Here is a 23511-nt window from a genome sequence, read left to right as displayed (position 1 = left end):
TTACTATGTTGCTGTTTTGGGGTGGAGGAAAATGCCTATTAGAAAAGCTGGGGTGGGAGTTACAGTCACATGATTTGTTTAACAACTGCATGTTTCATTTAACAATCATCATAAATATGATCATAAGATAGAGTGGGGACTCAACATATGACCACAAAAACTTACAACCAAAATTCCAGGCTCAATAAATCGAGGACTACCAGTACTAGGAAATAAAAAGAGTTTAAATTGGTTTTCGCTAGCAGTCAGTTTCAGGTGAGTAACTGGTTTCAGAGTGTAACAGCTTTTACAGGTCTTGGTGCTGCCTTTGGATGAATATTAATTTAATACTAGGATCATCAACTTATTTTTGACTCCTAGTGACCACATATGGTAAACAGATTTTTCCTGCATAATGATCTATACCTAACCTGTTCTTTGAAGTCCTCCAATGGCGCACTCATTGCCACAGTAATTGGCTCCATTCATCTTATTGCTGGTCATCCTTTTCTTCAGCTTTCTTCCACCTTTCCCAGCATTAGAGTTTTTTCCAAAGAACTGGGAATACTAGTGCAGCAAAGGACAATATATGGGCAATATATGTGAATGAAGGCAATGTTATGGGAATATGGCAGAAAAATATGTGGTCAGAACTTATTTGAACCATGATTAAGTGCAAGTGGGGGCACAGCCCAAGGCTGCAGAGCTAACAGCTTCATACAACCTTTGCTAAGGTACCTTTAGTTTTTAACATTGTCCATGCTTGCTCAGAAACTAATCCCACTGAGTTCAATAGGTTTAACTCTCTAAGAATTGCACAAGACTGCAACTTCTGTTTTGAATCTTTCACCAGAGATGCATTATTTATCTTATTTATCTTCTCCATAATAGTTGACCTGTCAAATTGAAATGCAGAAGGATTGGTTCAGGAAAGCTTTACATCCTTTTGCATTTCAATCTTTTCCTACATTGAATTCACAAAGACATACTCTAATTTTACTACACCTTTACTGCCATCTGAATGGGTAATGCCAGCAAAAACTAATCAGATCTTGAAACTACATAGACTGCAGAGACCACAGAGCAACAAACATCAGGTGATACAAGATGAACATCTTAATTCTGAAGACCTGTCAATAAGGCAGCCTTATTAAAAATCTGAGAGCCTGTACCAGCCTTGATATTGCAGAACTATAACTCCAGTAGAAGTCTGAATGGCAGATAGATTCACAGAGTATTTTGTGAATATTTTCAGCTTTCTTGTTCCTTACAATTCATAATCCCAATGGCCAACTGTGATTATTAATAGCTTTATTTCTTCCTTTTTCATCACACTGTTTATTTACCTTCACCACCATTAAACCTTTCACTTTGTATTCTGAATCCTTCTCAAATGGCAGTTAGAAATCCTAGTCATGCCAGACCATCTATTTTCTCCCATTTCTTTGTCATGAAGAATTCACAGGCAACTTTCTTTCTACCTTTGCTCCCCACCATGTGAAGAATTCATTCCCAAATTGGATTGACTGGTTATGGGAACAGGTCTCAGGTGGAGGTCCTCATTAGTAACAGATTTGAAGAGTTTAAAAGAACCATATAATAATGCTCAGAAAATTAAGGGGTTTTGCTGTTGAAATCCAGAAAGTGATACTTTGGCCTCCCACAGTCTTCTTAGGTGGATATAAGCCCCTTCTCAGAGAGGTCCTGGTTTAAAACAACAAAATAAATTTAAGACTTATTACATTATTTTGAGTTAACTGGTTTATTAATCTCAGTGGACTGAAAATATGAACAGGATGCACTAGGTGATGGAAAATTGCTAGCAAAAACATATTTTCAGTGCAGACATTGAATATAAAGCAGGAAGGCCAAATAATGGTTTTTTTACATTCCCACACCATTAGCCTGCAGAATAGAGGCCTCTTCACTGAAGGTTACAGACTGTAATCTGCTCATCCAAAAGAGATTGGTAGGTGTTTTTTTTTTACTTTCCATTCTTGTGTGGAAAGGAGTCTGTCCCAAAATCACCTACTGTAGCTGGCTTCAGTGACTAAGGGATGTTAGTAAATAAATGTTCCAAATATGATAATCGCCACCAGGTCTGGAAATTTTAAGGGAAAAATTAAGGCTTGTGAGCCAAAAATTGTAGCAGCTAGAAATTCAGATTCAAATTTTGCATTTGTCCATCTAAGCACTAAAAAGATCCATTTTATGCACAATTTGATATTTATCTGAACTAATTGTGTTTTTCAGAAATTGAATCACTACTGATGTTCTTTTCCTGATCCACATCATTTCACCAGGCCCGCTTCTCTGAGTCTTTATAAGCCTATTCTTATGTCATCAATCATACAATCTAGCCTCCTTGTCCTCCGTCTGCATTATTTTTGATTGCCTTCCATTTTTCAAAATATTAGGGCTTTCTCCAGTGTCTGTTGCTTTCACATCATGTCTTCAAAATGTCTGATATTTAGCTTCATTATTACTGCTTCCTATGTTTTTTCCATTTTTCCAAGTAGCACAGTTTAAAGGCCTGTTATTTAATCTTTCTGACAGTCCAGCTTTCACAGCCATATTACAAGTGACAAAAACATAGCCTTTGTAATACAGTGAGAAGTAATGCCCTCATCAACAAGAATGATATCCAGAAAAGGAAAGCAAAGAATTTGACCATGAAACATATTAATATTTAAATTCTGATATGGAAAATATTTTTTAAAAAAACATTGTTCTATGTTAAGAATAACAAAACAGATCAAATACAAAAAAGGAAAAGGAAATGCTATATAAGGCCACTAGATGGTAGTGTAATATAACAGAAAAATGAAAAATATAGTTTATAAATATATTATGTAAATAATTGTGGTCAACAAATGTTTCAGAAATAGTTATTAAAATGTGTTATAAAAAGGAAAAGCTGCACACCTGAGACTTTGTCAACTGATAGCAAAAGGTTTTCAATTGAACTGAAGAGAATACAAATGTGTGACATATTTATCTTGTAATTGTCATAACTTACCAGTACATGCTTCAGGACAGAAGTAGATAATGATAGTATTTGCATAATGACATTACCACATGTGTTGCAATCTTAACATTATCACAATCTTCTGTTGACACAGTGATGGGAATTTCCAATGGTCAGCTATTTTGTTGATTTGTAGTTATATATTATTAATAGATCCGTTAGGTGCTTGACTTAAGAGGTGATTTGAATAGTATTTTAAATGCAAGGGGACTTAATGACTCACTAATATTCGGTATTATTATTTTATGAAAAAGGTATTACCAGTATTATTGTTAAGGTTCATCACAATCAGCCAGATATTTAGACTAGATGTGGCATTTTTGTGCACCTATCAAGTCCCACTTACCACCTATCTCCTGGGTTAGGCAGAAGTGGTAGGTGGGACTTGATAGATGGACAAAAATGCCACATCTAGTCTAAATATCTGGCTTATCGTCACAGGATGTAAGCTACCTTTTGCAATTGATTGATGGTAATTTTGTCTGTTGTTGTTGTTAGAATGTTGTTGTTGTTAGAATGTTGATTGCTCATTATAAATGATTTTTTTCCCTGAAAATGCAGAAATTGTAAAAGGACTAAAGAATTAAAATACACCTGCAAAAAGAGATTATAGACGACAATTTAACTGTTCTATTGTTATTTTTTAGCATTATTATGTTATGACCTATGGTTGCAATAATACATTTATTTACATAGTTATAGACATATGATAACTAGATAGAAAATAACTGAAGCAGCCAATGGGACTTTATGGAAAGTGAAAAATCTAAAAACAAACAGAATGACAAATATAGGAAATTGAAACATGATAGTGCTTATTTTTTCTGAAGGAAAAGGTGGAAGCTGAGAGGCATGAGATTCACATGGAAAATGAAGGTCTCCCCTCCCTTCGGAACAGATTAATGGAGATCCCTCCATAAATGAATGGCAATACCAATTCAATTCAATACACTTTCTCTTTTATAAGTACAACAGTATAGTTGGCTATTGAGGTAGGTTCTAGCTGCATTTCTCTTGTTATCTTCATCTTCCCAAATCAGCTCTTCCTATCCAATATTGAAACTCTCACTTGAGAATTCATTTGTCCACTCTCAAACCAGATTTTTTAAATAGTTTCCATTGTTTTAAAATCCAATTATAGATTTTTGTAATATCATATTTGATGGATTGAAAGTATACAGTGAGAGAAATCATACAAAGGACTATGTGCCTGTGACAAAGTATCCCTTCCCATGTTGGACTCTGGCCCTATGCACTATTAATATGTAGCTACAATCCCTTTGTGTAGAATTAATTTGGCCCCTGAGACAAAACTGGTTTCCTTTCCCTTCCCACCTGCCTTCTCTCTCTACACTTCTTTTTGATTAAAAGCTGTGGTTTTTGCAAGCTCAAATGATCAGATGAATGATTCCTCATCTGAAATATAAAGCAGTGATATCTTCATATACATGTTACGCTAAATTAATAATGTAGCAAAAAGCAACATTTCAAAGCGTCCTTGAAATTTGAATAAAGAGTCCTGGCCCTGAGCAGTCAGATGCAGCCAGGGTAGAGCTGGAGGTAACCATGTCTTCTGGAATATTTTCACAGAATGTTAAATCACAGAAAACCACTTGTCTCCAGTGTAAGATCACAACATGACTCCCCCATAATGAATTCTTTACCTTGGCTGTTCTCCTACTCTTTCTCAAATAGCAACTCTCTCTCTCTCTTTCTGCCTTTCGTCCTAGTATGTGAACATATGGTAATATTTGAAATATAATTTAGGCCTTGTTGCCCACACCTGCACAGACCTCCAAGTCACTGAGCCGTATTCATGCACACTGAAGTCATGCTCTGATACTATAGTGTCAGTTGAGTCTGCTCATTTTTCTTCTAACACAAGCCAAAAGCTCTAGCATGCTGATTTCACATATATTCCATTTGAATCTGTAATTTATTAAATATATTTTAAGACAAAATATTGTTAGACACTGCATCATTTATATTCAGAGCTAACCAAGTATTGATTTTGGAGTAATGCAATAAAGAAACAACTCCAAACTCAAGTTTGGAGAAAAGGTGATTGACTCTTACTTTATAATGTAGAAGAATGTGCTGAAGTCTTTTAAAAAAGGTCTGTGGCATTTCAGTCAAGATATTTTCTATCTTATTGTTATGTTGTAAGCCACCCAGAATCAATTTGGAGATGGATGGCACCAAATAGATAAACAAACAATGCAGACATTATGCAAAATATGTAAACTTAAATAATATATTCATAACAAATAAAGTACAGGTAATCCTTGATTTATGACCACAATTGAGTCCAAAATTTATATTGCTAAATGACACATTTGTGAAGTGACTTTTGCCCCATTTTGGTACCTTTTTTGCCACAGTTGTTAAGTGAATCACTGCAGTTTTTAAGTTAGTAACACGGTTGTGAAATAAATCTGGCTTCCCTAATTGACTTTGCTCATCAGAACATCACAAAAAGGTGATCACATGACCCCAGAACACTGCAACCATCATAAATATGAACCAGTTGCCAAGCATCTGAATTTTGCTGCAATGGTTGTGTGAAAAACGATCATGTCATTTTTTTCAGTGCTGTTGTAGAGTCAAACTGTCACTAAATGAACTGTTGTAAGTCGAGGACTACCTGTATTTAATCATGCCAGTCCAGTCCACCTGTCCAGTTCATATGTAAAGAAGATGAGTGAATAAGAGGCCAGGTGTTAAACTCACATTTCCATACAATTGCTCTTTGTTTCCTTGCCTGGCTTCAGAGCCAAATCTGTGCTTTCTTTTTAAATAAATGCAGCAGATACGCAATTAGATATTGGTATAATTTGATTCAGGGTGACCACAAATTTGCAGGTGGTATAATAACAATATAAAATCGAAAGTAAACTTAAAAGCTTTTGAGTTCTAAGTTACTGCTGAACAGAAAATCCCCTGCTATAGCATCTCTAATAGCTTATTCATCAAACCTCTGATTAACAAATATGTGTATTAGAGCATTTCCAAGACAACCTAATTCAAATTTATTGGGCTAGAGATTTCTGTAGTCACTTCTTTTGAATTATTTTTTAAATCACATGCCCAACTGCATATTATCCTTTCTCTAGTAGGCTTTCTTTTGTGGTGTAACTCATACATTTCCTGTTCTGAATATTGCTTAATGCAGTTGACCTTTTGTGAATCTAAAGCAGTGGTCACCAACCTGTCGGCCAGGGACCACTAATATGAATTTTGACTGATGACATTGCTGACATTGGTGGGAAAGTCGGTTCCATATTCCAGAGCTGCAGTAGTCACAGGTCTGGCCCTTTAGTCATCCCAGAGCAGCTCCTCCAGTCCATGGCAGGCTGGTGCACCTGGGTGGAAGAGCAGCTGCTCCAGGATGACCAAAGGGCCAGACCTGTGACTACTGCAGCTCTGGAATATGGAACCGACTTTCCCACCAATGTCAGCAATGTCATCAGTCAAAATTCATATTAGTGGTCTGTGGGATTTAAAATTATGAGTTTGGTGGTCCCTGAGGTCCAAAAGGTTGGTGACCCCTGATCTAAAGAATATGCCTAGCAGCTGGCAGCCTAATGCATGACTTCTTTTATGATGTCAAGCTCAGCACAACCACATAAAGGGCATATTAAAAAAACATCATCATGACTGCACCTTTTTTGTATTCCCACAGAAGCAAACTAATTATTATATGTAGGTAGTCCTCAACTTATTACCATAATTGACCTAGAATTATGGTCATAATTCATGCCAGTCATTAAGCGAGATTCTAACCTTTAATGACCATTTTTGCAGAGGTCATTAAGTGAACAGTATGGTCAGTAAACAATTGCATTGTTTGCAATGGGGCTTTTTTTTGGTGAAAGTTAGAAGTAAATGCCAGTTTCCAGCATGGTAAATCACGATTATGAGACTTCTGGATGCTGCAAATGGCCATAAATATGAGCTGGCTGTTGAATGTGACCATCTGACAGCAGGTGGGGCCCAAATTCAAATCCAGGCCAGAAATAGTTCTGGGGATTTGCATTGTAACTTGGAACATTTACTCATCAACCACTCATAGATCAAGGACTTCCTATATTAGCTTTCTTGTTTTGTATCTTAATCTGTGTCTGTGCGATATAATGGTCAACAAAGATAAATCAATTTAAACTTAACACAATTTGAAATGGTAAAAAAAGCCATGTATATACTTTATACAGATGTAAGAATTTAATTATTTAAAGCTACATTCAGTCATGAAAGGATTGAACTTTTTTTTTAACCATCAGCTTGGATTGTTGTTTAGAGTCTGCAAAAGAATTGGAGATTTGGAAATAAAAATAGTAAAAGATTTATCATAAGCATAGACACTGCAACCTCCAACATAGATGGCTTCTGTTCATATGCTGCTCACTCCTGCTCCATCGATACCGTAGATACCAGAAAAGGAATGAGCTATTCAGAACTTCTTCTGAGATTGGCAGCTGAATTTTATTTTCATGTTGCTCATGTCTTCTTCTGTACCAGAAAACAATAAAGAAGAATGCAAGATCATCTATATTATGGCCCATGTAATAGAGAAAAATGTAGAGGATCAGGTGAGACATCCTTTTAAAAAAAATTCAATGGAATAAAAGCAATTTAGATTTTGAATGGAAGAGGAAAAGAATAGGGAAAGGTAACAAAAAAGTGAAAAAGTAAAGAAGGAATAAAGTAAAAAAAGTAGTTTCCAATTTTCCTAACAGCAATTATACATACATTTATATTTTACCTTCCCTCTGTAAGGTTATGCCATAATTTCTTTCTTTCTATAGTTTACACTTTTTAATAAATCCAGAAACCACCAGTTCATTTTTTTTCTTTTTCAGCAAAAGAGGTTTCAAGTCACTAATAATAGTGCTTTACATTCCTAAGCAGATGAGAACCAAGAAACAGAAGAGGCTTCAACAAGTTAGGGCAATCAGTACAACAATGCAGTGAAATTCAGACAGATTAAGAAGGCCACATGAATACAGTGATCATATTTTCTTGGAAAAAATGAAGAACAGACCTGAATAAAGGCAAATCTGAATGAGACTGATAAGGATAAAAAGTTAATTCTTTATAACTTTGCTTTATAAGAAAATTTAAGAGCAAATCCAAGAAATAAATCTAAAGTACAGTTTTCTTAAATAAAGGACTTGTCTTTATAATCACAGAATGTACAGTATGATCACTATAGATACTGGCAACAGAATTTGGGGATATTGTTTGTGATAGATGGATCAAATGCACTTTCTGTTCATAGTTGTTTTGCTAAAGGAATTGAAAATCTAGATACATGTAGTCCTTGAATTATGACAATTGGGCTCAAAATTTCTGTTGCTAAGCAATACATTTGTTAACTGAAATTTGCCTCATTTTATTACCTTTCTTGCCATAGTTAAGTGAATCACTGCTGTTGTGTAAATTAGTAATATGGTTGTTAAGTGAATCGGGCTTCCCCATTGACTTTGCTTGTCAGAAAATTGCAATAGATGATCACATGACCCTGGGATGCTGCAACTGTCATAAATATGAGTCAGCCACCAAGCATCTGAATTTTGATCATGTTTGATCCATAGGGATGCTGCAACAGTTGTAAGCATGAAAAATGATCATAAGTCACTTTTTTCAGTGCTGTTGTAAGTTTGAACGGTCATTAAACAAACTGTTGTAAGTCGAAGACTACCTGTACATCGAAATTCCCCCAGCCCCAAATGTGGGAGAATTGGGAAAAAGTTGAGAAGCCACAAGCTGGCATATACTGTTTCCTGAACTCACTGATTGACCCAATCATGTTTGTTCCAGAGAAAAGTGCAAGCTGGCAGAAGATGCTAATATAATTGGCCAAGTGTGATTGGACACACAAGGAATTTGTCTTGGTGCTTATGCTCTCAGTGTACATAAAAGAAAAGATACATTCGTCAAGAGTCGAGAATCACAAGGTACAACACTTAATGTTAGTCATAGGGTACAATAAGCAATCAAATCATACTAGGAAACAGTCAATATAAATTGTAAGTATACAAGCTACAAAGTTGCAGTCATACAGTCACAAGTGGGAGGGGATGGGTGATAAGGAGTGATGAGAAGATTAACAGTAATAGTAGTGCAGACTTTGTAAATAGTTGAACAGTGTTGAGGGAATTATTTGTTTAGCAGAGTGATGGCTTTCGGGGAAAAACGGTCCTTGTGCCCAGTTGTTCGGGTGTGCGTGCTCTATAGCGTCATTTTGAGGGTAGGTGTTGAAATTCGATGTGTCTCCCATTTCAAACCGATCCCATTAAAATAAATCTGAAATCAAATAAATATTCATAATGCATGACTTCGGGTGATTCATTCACTTATTTTAGGATCGATGCCTTGAGGCGTCGCCCATGGCCAGGAAAAATAAGTATCCCACCCCACCCCACACCCTGATCTGCTGCTAATAAGAGACGCCTTCCAAGCAGACTTGGAGGGTCACGGCAACAGGTCCACGTTCGAACGCTTAGGCTTCTCGGTTGCCTTGGCGACCGAAGCCGCGCGGAGGCGCGTTCCCGCGCCTGCGCAGGAGGACGGCCTCGTGGCGATTGCCAAGGCAACCGGCCGTGTCCCACTCTTTCCAATGGCTCCCAAGCGACCCAAGAGCGGGGCTGGCGGCGTGGCTGCTGGTCCCCCGGGGGCAGGTGCCAAGAACTGGGAAGCGGGGCTTGTGGCGGTCCGCTTGGAAGAGGTGCGTTGGCAGTGGAGGGAGGCACGCGTTGGTCCTTGTCTCAGGAAAAGAGGTGGACCTGTTTGACGGGAAAAGCGAGGGGGATGTGGGGTCGATCTCGGTGTTTGCAGGGGGAGGAAGTCCTATACGCATTGCAGATTGGGACCAGGCTGACTTTGAGGTTTGAGTCTTTTTCTGCTTAGCAACATGGTCCCTAACGTGGCTTGTGGGTTTGCCCTCAAGAAATCATGAATATAATTGCAACTCAAAGACAACCCTCTGCACCAGGAGATGAAGCCACCTAGAACTTGGTGTATCTTAAGAGAAAAATCTCCTTCAATCAAATCCAAGGCCTGGTGGATACATCTATGTACTTTTCTTGGCATCAATAGAAAATAACAGATAACAGATAATCAGAGTTGGAAGGGACCTTGTAGGTCATCTAGTCCAACCCCTTGCCCAAGCGGGAGACCCTACACCAGGGGTGTTCAACCTTGGCAACTTTAAGACTTGTGGACTTCAACTCCCAGAATTCCTCAGCCAGCAAAGCTGGCTGAGGAATTCTGGGAGTTGAAGTCCACAAGTCTTAAAGTTGCCAAGGTTGAACACCCCTGCCCTACACCATTTCTGACAAATAGCAGTCCACTCCCTTCTTGAAAGTCTCAAGGATTGGCATTCCCACAATTTCCGAGAGCAAGCTGTTCCATTGGTTGATTGTTCTCACTGTCAGAAAATTTCTCCTTATTTCCAGGTTAAATCTGTCCTTGTTCAGTTTCCATCCATTATTCCTTGTATGGCCTACAGGCGCTTTAGAAAATAGCTTCACCCCTTCCATCCTGTGGCAGTGCCTCAAATATTGGAAGATCACTATCATGTCTCCCCTGGTCTTTCTCTTCACTAGACATGCCCAGTTCCTGTAACTGTTCTTCATATGCCTTAGTCTCCAATCCCCTAATCATCCTGGTTGCTCTTCTCTGCACTTTAGTTTGCCATTGTCTTGTTTGGGGATGTTTTTTTCCATTTCACCTCCTAGCCTGAGATTTTCTACTGGTCTGCTAACCAGACCTGGCCTTGCTGAGCTTCCAAGCCTAAAGGGCTAATCAGAATTTCCACGTACTTCCCTTCTTATAACAAGTGGATTGTACTTCAGCCTGTGTTGTAGGCTGACAATTCTCAAAATGAAAGATAATTAGTTCACTATGCTAGAATAAATTAATAGCTTATGTGTTTGAAAGCAGAAGGGGAGGTTATGGGCATGAACGTTGTAATTTTATACCAACTTGCCTTCAATCGAAGGACCTGTATACTGCACGAGTCAAAAAGAGGGATGTGAAAATATTTACAGACCCCTCACATCCCGGACATAAACTGTTTCAATTTCTTCCCTCAAAATGAAGCTATAGAGCATTGCACACCAGAACAACTAGACACAAGAACGGTTTTTTCCTGAAAGCCATCACTCTGCTAAACAGATAATTCCCTCAACACTGTTCAACTATTACAAAGTCTGCACTACTATTACTATTAATCTTCTCATCACTCCTTATCACCTATCCCCTCCCACTTGTGACCGTATGACAGTAACTTCGTCGCTTGTATCCTTACGATTTATATTGACTGTTTCCTAGTATGATTTGATTGCTTATTGTACCCTATGACTATCACTAAGTGTTGTACCTTGTGATTCTTGACTCTTGACAAAATATCATTTCTTTTATGTATGTTGAGAGCATTTGCACCAAGACAAATTCCTTGTGTATCTTGGCCAATAAAGAATTCTATTCTAATTAAGTAGCTATACAAGTACTCCTCAACTTACAACAGTTTTTAGTGACCGTTCAAAGTTACAAAAGCTTTGAAAAAAGTGACCCGTGACTGTTTTTCACACTTAACAACTGTTGTAGTGTTCCTGAAGTCATGTAATCAAAATTCAGATGCTTGGCAACTGGTTCATATTTATCATGGTTGCAGTGTCCTGAGGTCATGTGATCACTTTTTGCAACTTTCTGACAAGCAATGGGGAAGCCAGATTCATTTAACAATGTCAGTGATTCACTTAACAACTGGGGCAAGAAATGTCATAAAATGGGACAAAATTCACTTAACAAATGTCTCATTAACAAGAAAAAATTGGGCTCAATTGTGGTCGAGGACTATCTGTATACGGTCATTTTCTTTGTAGACTAGGCTAGACTAGGTAACAATAGAACAGAACAGAACAGAATAGAATAAAAACCTTGGAGGTCTTCTAGTCGAACCCCTACTCAAACAGGAGCCCCAAACTATACCATTTCTGACAAATGGCAGTCCAGTCTCTTCTTGAAAGCCTGCAGTGATGAAGCTGGTTGATTGTTCTCAGTGTCAGAAAATTTCTCCTTATTTCTAGATTGAATCACTCCTTGATCAGTTTCCATCCATTGTTACTTGTCTGGGCTTTGGGTGCTTTGGAAAATAGGTTGTCCCACTTCTGTATGATAGCCACTCAGATATTAGTACATCACTATCATATCACCCCTGGTTCTTCTCTTCACTGAATATCCATGCCCAGTTCTTGTAATGGTTTTTCATATGTTTTAGCCTCCAGGCTCTTAATCATCTTTGTTGCTCTTCCCTGCATTCTTTCTAGAGTCTCAACATCTTTTTTATAGTGTGGTGACCAAAACTGGATGGAGTATTCTAGATGTGGCCTTACTAAGGCTTTATATTACCTCACATGACCTTGATTCTGTCCCTCTGTTAATTCAATTTAGGATTGCATTGGTGTTTTTGACTGTTGTCGTATACTGCTCACTCATATTTAATTGATTGTCCACTAGGTTTCCAAGATCCCTCTCACAGTTACTGCTATTATTGTTTTTTCTTGCCTGAGTGTAAGACTTTATTTTTCTCGGTGTTGAATTTCACTTTGTTAGATGGGCCCCAATGTTCAAGTCTGTCAAGAACCATCTTGACATGAGCCTATCATCTAGAGTGTTAGCTATTCCTGCCAGTTTAATATCTTCTGTAAATTTGATGAGTTCCCCTTTTATTCTCTCATCCAAGTCATTTATGAAGACATTGAAGAGTACTGGGTGTAAGACGGAGCCTTGTTCCACTGCTTACTTCCCTCCATGTAGATATAATACCGCTAAGGAGGACTTGCTGACTATGGTTTATCAGCCAGTTACAAATCCATCCATGGTGATGCTATCCCACTTGTACGCAATAACTACTGTATAATTGTAACTATAACTGGACAATAACTGTAACTATTTATCTTGTGTTTATACATTTGTTCTTTACACTTGTATTAAATTTATGAGGCCAGAATGTTTGGTCTGTTCTCTCTCCACTCCAGGAGAGTCCCATAGATAAAACGTTTAGATGATACAGAGGAGTCATAGGACATTTGTAGCCATTCGTTGAATATGGAGTATGTATTCCAAACTGGTTCAGTCTTATCATTAGATAAATAGATAGATATCACTCAGACTTGTCTGATCAATTTTAATGAGTTGCACATCTAATCAGGTAAGGATATTATTTTGTTTATGAAAATAAGAAATAAACCAAATTCACAATGATATACTATGTGTGTATGGTATTTTATATAATTAAAATTACAGCTGTTAATGTATAGCATCTTAGATTCAAAGTTCACTGTCATATAGCAAAAGTGAAGATACTTGAAAACAAAGAAGATAGATTGAACAAAAGAAACAATGCATTAGTCATTATTTAATAATTTATCATTTCATAGCTGGTATTCCATTTGTCCTTTAGTCTCTTATGATCTCAATTATATACATTATTAATGCTTATTGATTCTACAGACACATTTATCTAAAATTTGTTTTATTTATTTGTGCAAATATATGTGTATTTTACCAAATAACATTATAGAATAATATTTGATTAGGATAAATAGTTGAAAGAGCTAGTAGATTTAGTACATAGTATAATATTGCCACCTAGTGGTAGATGGCAACTGCATATAAAGAAATTTAATTTCTGAGCAAGGAAAAATAAAATAAAAGAGAAAGAATGCCTTTATACTGAATTCCTTCCCCCCTCCCTCCCTCCCTCCCTCTTTTCTTTTTTTCCTTTTCAGTTTACATAGCTGCCCTCTTAGATATGTGACTGTGAGTTGCTTACATAATTAAAATCATAAAAAACAATACAAAATAACCAAAATTCCATTTAAACATTAACATTATTGAAACCATTAAAAACATAATCTGAGGGAAGGACAATCAATATCTTTAACAGTATGGTTATTTTTCAGTGTCCACACCACCACTACCAGATCCCCAGGTCAGATGGTAAAGCCATGTTCTTTAGGGCCTTCCAGAAGGCTAGTAAGGTCAGGGGCAGTGTGAATCTGAGGGAATGATGTTCCAGAGGGCAGGTGCCATGGTAGGAAAGGGCTTTCCTTCTGGGCCCATTGGCATGACATTCATTGCTGGACAAGACCTGCAACATGCCCTTTCTGATGGACTTGATGGAGCAGGTAGATGGGATGGGGAAGAGGCACCCCTCAAATAACCCAACATTGTGTCCTGTAGGGCTTTATAACTCATTATCAGCACCTTTAACGGTTTAATGATTGCTTTTGTTTTGAATCAGGAAGATTGGATTCCCAGTACTGCCTTTGTTGTTGGGAGCAAGCCTGAGGATGAACTTCACATAAAGGCACTAACTCTGGCTGTGCAGGTGCCACAAAGGAAACTCTTCAGTGTGATTTCTTGGGAAGGATTATTAGCACAGGTATATTGTATTTATAATTGTGGAGCAATTATATTAGAGCTGAGTCTAAAACTAGAGGTCAATTTTATCTATAATTCAGGGAGATATCTGAGAAACACTATTGCCAGATGTTTTTCATCTGAACATAGCAAAGAGAATTGGCTCCAGAAGAGGCTCTTCTATGCTTTCAGTTGACAACAGGAGGAAAAAAAATAAGATTTGAAGATGACATGTCATAATTTTGTACAGTTTCATTGTATTGCATGTACATGCTGATATCATAACATCATATAACTGCAGGGCAATATCCTTCTAGATACCTCCACACAAATATATATCTATCTGGCTTCACAAAGTTTTCGTGTGTTGTTGCATATAGAAGAAGCCTGAACTCCGTCTCTTAAAAGCATATAAACCTTGTGCTGTTTGGTTTCTTATAAGCGTCTCTTGAAAGATCTGTTTATTTCTATTAACACAATAAAAAAGAAGTTAAATTTTTCAAGAATATTGAAATGGCCATTACACTAGAGTTTCCATTACTATCAATTTTCTCTTATATTGATAGGAGCTAAAGGCAAAATGTATTACTATGTTCAGAGTAATTTATACATCAAGCACACCATGTTTTTCTTTTGGGATATGTGAAAGGAACTTTAGAGAATAGTATTGCAAATTTCAGTATTATTCATAAAAGATTATGACTAGTAATCAAGAACAATTTGTTCTATAGACTGGTCTTTCTCAAACAGTCCCCACTACATCTGGTAAAACACAATTAAAAATGGAATTTTCTTTTGGAAAATTTTATTTTGGAATAAAACTATTTCAAAGTTAAAAGAGCTCTTCCAAGGAATACGTTTGAGAAATTATCTGTTGCGTGATTCTTAGAGATGGAAAAATTAATTAGCAATGTAAGGGTTTAAAGATAAAATATAAATGGCAAAAACTAGATAAGAATTTAATCCATGAAAGTTTGAAATGAACCAAGGGACACAACCGTTTTGAAATATTTGACTTAATCTTTGAAATATTGTCTTTTGCTATAAGACTTTTGAAATAATTAAAAACAAAATAGTATCATTGTTGGAACAGAAATTAATTATTAAAGCTATGAAAAAAACAGATAAGAGAAAGAAAATTTGGATGGAGAACAAATCCTACAACAGCATTTTAATGAAATAAAGATTAAGATTGTTAGCAGCAAAAGAAAGAAATATAAAGTTAACTTGATGATCAGGGTTAAAATAGATACTTTATAAAATTCTAGTTTCTCTTGATGGGCTATTTATGATGTAGACAAGCAGCAGAGTTGGGGGCAAAGTTAAGCACATCATCATCTTAGGTCCTTGCATTGCCACAAATGGTCCAAGTCTAACCATGCTTGAATTCTGTTGACCTTTATCTGGTGCCAATTTAGTACTGAACTTTAGTTGATTAAAAATTCTTATGTACAGTATAGGCGCTTGAGCCTTAAATTTTTGAACAGCAACTTAACATGTGGTCTTTTGATTCTTTGTGCCTGACATAGAAATGCTTAATAATTTATGGATATATGGATGGGAGGGATGGCATATGTGGAAAAGTGATCATATAATGTAATATTGAAGGGAGTAGAGAAGTACTAAGTTTGCTTGTGCTTGGGAAAAAAAAGGAAATCCCCTTTTAAAATATTCTTTGTTTTTTCTCTTTTTCTCCTTTTTTAGTACCTCTGATTTTTCTTTTTCATTTGAATATGTATGTATGTATGTATGTATGTATGGTATTCAGCTTTGTTCGGGTATAGTACTTTATTCTGTATTGTGTTTGTCTGTGAGTCAGACTTTCACAGTCATTTCAGTTTTAAATTTGGGGCTAGCCTACTGCTGTGCCAGACGAACACAATACAGAAGCCTGATGATGGCAGATGTGTTGTAGATCGAACAATGAGAGGCTAGACCAGGGCATTAAAGCAACAAGACTTTATTCAGGGAATAAAGGACTGAACATGTCAGCGCTGCTGGGAGCAGGCTTCCAATGAACAGCGGTTGACCTGACCCTGCAGCTGGCTTTTATAGCCGGCTGCTCAGGTGAGTCAGCCAATGAGGAACAGTCAACGCCCCTCCAGTAAGAACGGACCTGGTTGGGAACTTTGGTAAGTTCCAGGGACATAACAAGATGATATTCTGTTGAAACGTTGCTACAACTTTAAAAGCACAACTATAATGATGTGGGAAAATACCCAAACAAAGCTGAATTCCATACATGTAAGTACTCACAAAAACTTAAGAAAACAAATATATATATATATATATATATATATATATATATATATATATATATATATATATATATATACACACACACACACACACACATACACACATATACACACATACATATACATATCTATACATGTATATATATATATATATATGTGTGTGTGTATATATATATATATATATATATATATATACATACATACATACATACATACATACTGCTCAAAAAAATAAAGGGGACACTTAAACAACACAATGTAACTCCAAGTCAGTCACACTTCTGTGAAATCAAACTGTCCACTTAGGTAGCAACACTGACTGACAATCAATTTCACATGCTGTTGTGCAAATGGAATAGACAACAGGTGGAAAGCAGAGGCAGTTAGCAAGACATCCCCAATAAAGGAGTGGTTCTGCAGGTGGTGACCACAAACCACTTCTCAGTTCCTATGCTTTCTGGCTGATGGTTTGGTCACTTTTGAATGCTGGCGGTGCTTTCACTCTAGTGGTAGCATGAGATGGAGTCTACAACCCACACAAGTGGCTCAGGTAGTGCAGCTCATCCAGGATGGCACATCAAGGTGAGCTGTGGCAAGAAGGTTTGCTGTGTCTGTCAGCGTAGGGTTCAGAGCATGGAGGCGCTACCAGGAGACAGGCCAGTACATCAGGAGATGTGGAGGAGGCCGTAGGAGGGCAACAGCCCAGCATCAGGAGCGCTACCTCTGCCTTTGTACAAGGAGGGACAGGAGTAGCACTGCCAGAGCCCTGCAAAATGACCTCCAGCGGGCCACAAATGTGCATGTGGCTGCTCAAACGGTCAGAAACAGAGTCTATGAGGGTGGTATGAGGGCCCGATGTCCACAGGTGGGGGTTGTGCTTACAGCCCAACACCATACAGGATGTTTAGCATTTGCCAGAGAACACCAAGATTGGCAAATTCACCACTGGCACCCTGTACTCTTCACAGATGAAAGCAGGTTCACACTGAGCACATATGACAGATGTGACAGGGTCTGGAGACACCGTGGAGAACATTCTGCTGCCTGCAACATCCTCCAGCATGACCGGTTTGGCAGTGGGTTAGTAATGGTGTGGGATGGCATTTCTTTAGGGGGCCGCACAGCCCTCCATGTGCTCGCCAGAGGTAGCCTGACTACCATTAAGTACTGAGATGAGATCCTCAGACCCCTTGTGAGACCATATGCTGGTGCGGTTGGCCCTGGGTTCCTCCTAATGCACGACAACGCTAGACCTCATGTGGTTGGAGTGTGTCAACAGTTCCTGTAAGATGAAGGCATTGATGCTATGGCCTTGCCTGCCCATTCCCCAGACACGAATCCAATTAAGCACATCTGGGACATCATGTCTCGCTCCATCCACCAATGCCACATTGCACCACAGACTGTCCAGGAGTTGGGGGATGCTTTAGTCCAGGTGTGGGAGGAGATCCTCAGGAGGCCACCCGCCACCTCATCAGGAGCATGCCCAGGCATTGTAGGGAGGTCATACAGGCACGAGGCCACACACACTACTGAGCCTCATTTTGACTTGTTTTAAGGACATTACATCAAAGTTGGATCAGCCTGTAGTGGTTTTTTTTTTCACTTTAATTTTGAGTGTAACTCCAAATCCAGACCTCCATGGATTGCTAAATTTGATTTCCATTGATAATTTTTGTGTGATTTTGTTGTCAGCACATTCAACTATGTAATGAATAAAGTATTTAATAAGAATATTTCATTCATTCAGATCTAGGATGTCTTATTTTTGTGTTCCCTTTATTTTTTTGAGCAGTGTATATATATTCATAGATTTTCACGGGTACAGGTATGCAGGTCTTGGCTTGTTCGGGTCTTTTGCCATGTAAGATTGAGAGCATCTTGGCAACGTTTTGACGAGGTCCCACTCGCCATCTTCAGGCTGGTGCTTTCGGCTTCATGCTTGTGTTCGCCGAAAGCACCAGCCTGAAGATGGCGAGTGGGACCTCGTCGAAACGTTGCCAAGATGCTCTCAATCTTACACGGGAAAAGACCCGAACACGCCAAGACATATATACTATATTACTATTGTTAAAATCTCTAATAAAAAGTATTTTAGAAAAAGAAAAAGAAACTGGAATTTCATTCTAATTTCATTGAAAGTAGTGCTTCAGAATGTACAGCATCATTACAAAACACATTATGTTCGTGGAGAAAACTTGGGATAGTTTTTGAATAAATTGCAGAATGTGCAAAAAAATCAGCATGTGAAACCAGAAAGTTCATTATGTTACATTTTCTCCCCTTTTCTTTTTAGATCATGGAAGTTGTAGATGTAAAAGCAAAGAAGGTCAAAGATAAAGAAACACCTTTATTTTATGAAGTAAGACAAAGCATTTTTTTTATTAGTTGGATTAATTTTCTGATTTATTTCAGAAATTAATAATCTCATATATGATATTTTGACTTTTGCTTTTAAAGTGGTTGCTGAAAGCCAGTTACTTAATATTTTATTTGCTTATGCATTCATATGTCTAATCTGCCCAGTTTTGTAAACTGATTAGAAAATACTATCTTTTGAACACAAAAAATATCAAAATGTTAGTGCACCTAACCCCTAGTCCATATAGGTCATCTAGCAATTATCACTGTGTGATCATGCTTTATGACAAGCCTTGGAGAAAAAAGTCAAGCTCTTTCTAGAATCAAAGAGGTGCCTGGAGTGAACTGATTGAATAGTCCACTTCCTTGCAATAGGGCATTTGTGGCCATGAAGAATTCCCTGGCACTCAGAAAGTGATCTGACTGTGATAAGGGACTGATAATTTCCTCCATATCCACATGGCATCACCATTGCCCCAGTACAAAAACCAGATCCAATATCTGACCTCTACTGTGGTTGCTCTCTTAGATCTTTTGGAAGACTTGCCTTGTTTTTCTTGTCTGTTTCCATTTTCACTGCCTTTTTAGAAATCATTCTTTTCTCTTCTAACAGCTCTCTTAAATTCTTTCCTGAGATAGTTGTCTTTTTTAGGTTTGGCTTTTATTCTCTTTTTAGCAATTTCCAATGTTCTGATATTCATTTTGCTTTCTTCTGTTTCTTCATCTTTGGCTATCTCTCTTCACATTCATCCTTAACACATTCTTTGATTTCTTTGATTCTTGGGCATCAGAGGCTATTTGGCATGAGATGTGTGTTTGTGTGTTGTATGTGTGTGTGTTTATGTAATCCTTATTTGTCAACCATAGCCATTTGGATGAGATAGATAGCTATATAAATCATATAAATAAATTCCCTAGTTCCTCCAGTTATTAATAAAGTTTATGACTGCAAAATGATTCCTCATGTTTTTTGAAAATGATGTATATTGTCAAAACTGTATTGTGGAAACTGGCTGGCTTGCTTTTTCAACATTACCTTAACTTGGAACTTATACATGAGCAGATCACGATCTGTTCTTGAGTTAGCTGCTGCATATGTCTGCTATACCTGAGTCCGTCTGTCTGCTTGCGTCAATAATCATTTTGATTTCTATATATTTCACTTGGAGACATCTAAGTATGTACAATAGATGTTATTTTGGTTTGGAAAACTATTTTAGTAATGAATTGACAAAAAAAAAGTTAAGTCATTTTTCATTTTGAGTTCACTAAGTCATACAATGAAACTACATTTTCATCTTAATATTTCCAACTGCATCAATGGTTGAAGCATAAACCTGGATAATTGTATATTAAAGAATTGTCCATGAAGCCTAATTGATATTATTCAATATTATTGCTTATCTCAAGTACTGTTCTCCTTTGGAAAAAAAACCCAGTATTATCTTCCGAGTAAAAGTGTCTTGTTCCAGCCCATTTCAATTTATTGATGCCTAACATATCAAAGTATGGTCAGTTCATTTCATTTTTCACTGTGTAGAGCTTTTCTGTGTTCCTGCTTTTAATATCTCATCTTCCCACTGTAATTATGTTTTTACAGCTTTGGATTTTCTTTTCTTGCAACATCAGCAATCAGACCTCTCAAAGGCTTTAATCTAGCCATATCTTAAATAATATTAGTACTATGAACGATCCTTAGCTCTTCCTCATGTTAATTATTATCTGTCCTGAGGGGCCCATCATTTGATACTATGACCTCATAGTATCATTTCCATGTGACTTTCTTGGTAAAATTCAAGAGTTTTTACCTTTGCCTTCCTTCTCCCATGTGGTGTGAAATGATGCCTTTGCCATTAAAGGGATAATTCACTCCTAAATCTCCAACATCTTTATTGCTGCTGCCCAATATAGAGATCTGCTTGCTTTAGCAGAAGAGCTAAAATGTCTTTCCTGCCTTGGTTGACCCTGTTGTTGGCATAAATTCCAGGCATTATTTGCCCATCCTGTCCCACCCACCCCACCCCACCCATCTCCAGTTACTGTGGCACAGCACAGCGGGACTTTAAATTGGGAGGAATTAACACTAGATCAGGGGTGTCAAACTTGGATTCGACCCGCAGGGTGCTTTGATTTGGACTGCACGGCCCTCCCAAGCTCTGTTTTTGGCTGCAACGGCCTGCTCCAGCACTCAACCAGTGAAAATGGAGCTCGGGAGGGGCATGCGCAAGCTCTGTTTTCACTGGCAGAGTGCTGGAGCAGGCTGTGGCAGCTGAAAATGGAGTTTGGGAGGGATGCATGTGACCTCCGTTTTGCTGGCAGAGTGCTAGCAAAGCAAACCTTGGCCAGGTCCATCCCAGCCATGCCCACCCCAGTGATGCTCCCTGCCCCTGCCCCCCCCCCCAAGGGGGCAACTATGATGTAGTCCTATGTGCAACTATGATGCAGCTCTCAATAAAATCAAGTTTGACACTCCTGCTTTAGATGCACAGAAATTATTATTTTTCAAATTAGAGAAATAAAGATATACAGTATATACAATTGGGTGAACACTATATTGAAGAGCATGAGGCCTATTGGTTGGGTTTCTGAGTTAGCTACTGGGTCCCTGACCACAAGTTGCTAAGAACTGAGAATATGTGGTAATCTGTTCTTGTTGAATCCCTGATTGTACTGTGACGAAGTTATTATCCTTTCAAAATCGGTCCAGAACTCAGAAATTCTACAGACAGTTCTTCCCACATTTTCCAATCTTGTATGGCTTCTTTCAGTTGTTTTATGCTCTGGTTGACATTATCAACTTTGGTAATGTCTATCCACCATGTTTTTAGGGGCTTTGTTGCATTTTACCACAGATCATTCTGAGCATAACTTCCTTTTCCAGTGAGTTTAACTGCATGATCTGGCTGAAACAAATAAGGCAGAATTTTGTGACTGCAATACTTCTGGTTTTATATGCCCAGTACTTGCTTGTTTATTGTCTTCATTATACAAAGAATGTGGTGCTGGAATCTTCTCCAGCACCACAGCTTGAACAAGTCAATTTTTCCTCCTTTCTCCTTTTTATTTCAACCATGAGTAGCTATGGGAAACCCAATGATAAGTACTAATCTGCATTTGTTTACCAGACAAATATTATTCTTTTCCATATGCAATTCATGCTCATTATTGCAATGCAATTCAATGTGATCTGATGTTTCATTTCTGGACTGCATTCACTGCTTTGATCAATCTGTGATCCTAGGAAAGTGAATTCTTGCACACATTCAAACTCTTAATTGTCAATTGTTATTTTGACATTTCCATTCCTCACATCATGAGCTTGTTGTTGTTTGATGTTCAGGAAGATGCCATATTTGTTTCTTTCGTTAATTCTTTTAATCAAATTTTTCAGGCCTTTGGTTTCTGACAGGAAAATTGTGTCATCAGCATATTGAATATTGTTGATGATCCTCCAATTTTTACTCCAATTTGTGATTTTTCAGTTTCTTGTTTCCTCATGAACACTTTGACATGTAGATTGTATAATGTGAAATAATGCAGTGTTGCCACAATTTTTTTTCTCTATCTTGAATGAATCAGGGTGTCCATATCATGTTGTACAGCAAGTACATCAACTTGACCAGATGTTGGAAATGCCACCAGACACTTGGATCATACTGTCATATGTGGTGGCACAGAAGCCAAAACATATTGGACAAAAATACCCTCCTGGTTGGAAAAGATGATACAACAATATATAGATTTAAAACTTGAAATATTTCTATTGGGGATTATATCTGAAATTTATAGTAAAGAAAAGGCATACTTAATCATTCTTGTATTAACCGCAGCTAGAATTGTATTTGCACAAAGTTGGAAAAGTGAAAAGATTCCAAAAGATGAGAATGTGATCAAGAAAATATTAGAATGTGCAGAAATGAATAGACTAACCCTTGCAATTAAAGAAAAGGAACAAACTGAATACCATATGATATGGAAACTATTTTATCAATGGCTGGAGAATAGAAATGGAAATTAGGACTTAAAGAAGACTAGCGAAAATAGTAAACATGTGATAGAAAATAGTAAACATTAAATATGTTAAGAAGGGGATTGTTATAATAATTAGATATATAATATATAGTAGTATAAAGTAAGTATAGAGTACCGATATTATAGTAATGAATATGTATTAATTGTAATTGTTATTGCACAAGATATTTGTACCCAGACGTCACACTGTTTAAATGGAAGATGGATTGTTCATATAAAATAAAATTAAAAAAATATTACAAAAAAAACCCCTTGACCAGATGTGCTTGCACTCCCAGGTCTTCTAGAGTGCTCCACAGCTTGCCATAATTGACACAATGGAAGGCTTTCTTGTAGTCAATAAAATAGATGCATTTTTAATGTTCTTATGATTTTCTATGATCCCGCATAGATTTGGAATTTGGTCACTAGGATCATGGTGCT

At 37.5% G+C, this 23511-nt stretch overlaps 1 protein-coding gene across 6 annotated transcripts in view; it reads left to right on the top strand.

Annotated features, from left to right (window-relative positions):
- Positions 1-9622: 9622 nt before the first annotated feature.
- The window catches only part of SPAG17 (sperm associated antigen 17), a 114227-nt gene continuing 100338 nt past the window's right edge, over positions 9623-23511 (top strand). For 5 of the 6 annotated variants that reach the window (XM_087926226.1, XM_087926227.1, XM_087926230.1 and 2 more), the window contains exons 1-3: positions 9623-9734; positions 14319-14459; positions 18992-19057. In XM_087926226.1, coding sequence (XP_087782352.1) covers positions 9627-9734; positions 14319-14459; positions 18992-19057 — 315 coding nt within the window. In that variant the 5' untranslated portion in view covers positions 9623-9626. The remainder of the gene's footprint in view (positions 9735-14318; positions 14460-18991; positions 19058-23511) is intronic. The other variant, XM_087926231.1, reaches the window with a different exon arrangement.

Source organism: Pseudonaja textilis, chromosome 2 (assembly GCF_049901715.1).
Source record: "Pseudonaja textilis isolate UNSWEBS1 chromosome 2, rPseTex1.2, whole genome shotgun sequence".
Classification (NCBI taxonomy): Eukaryota; Metazoa; Chordata; class Lepidosauria; order Squamata; family Elapidae; genus Pseudonaja; species Pseudonaja textilis.
The sequence above is the reverse complement of the archived record's forward strand: the minus strand, read 5'-3'. Positions and strand labels throughout refer to the sequence as shown.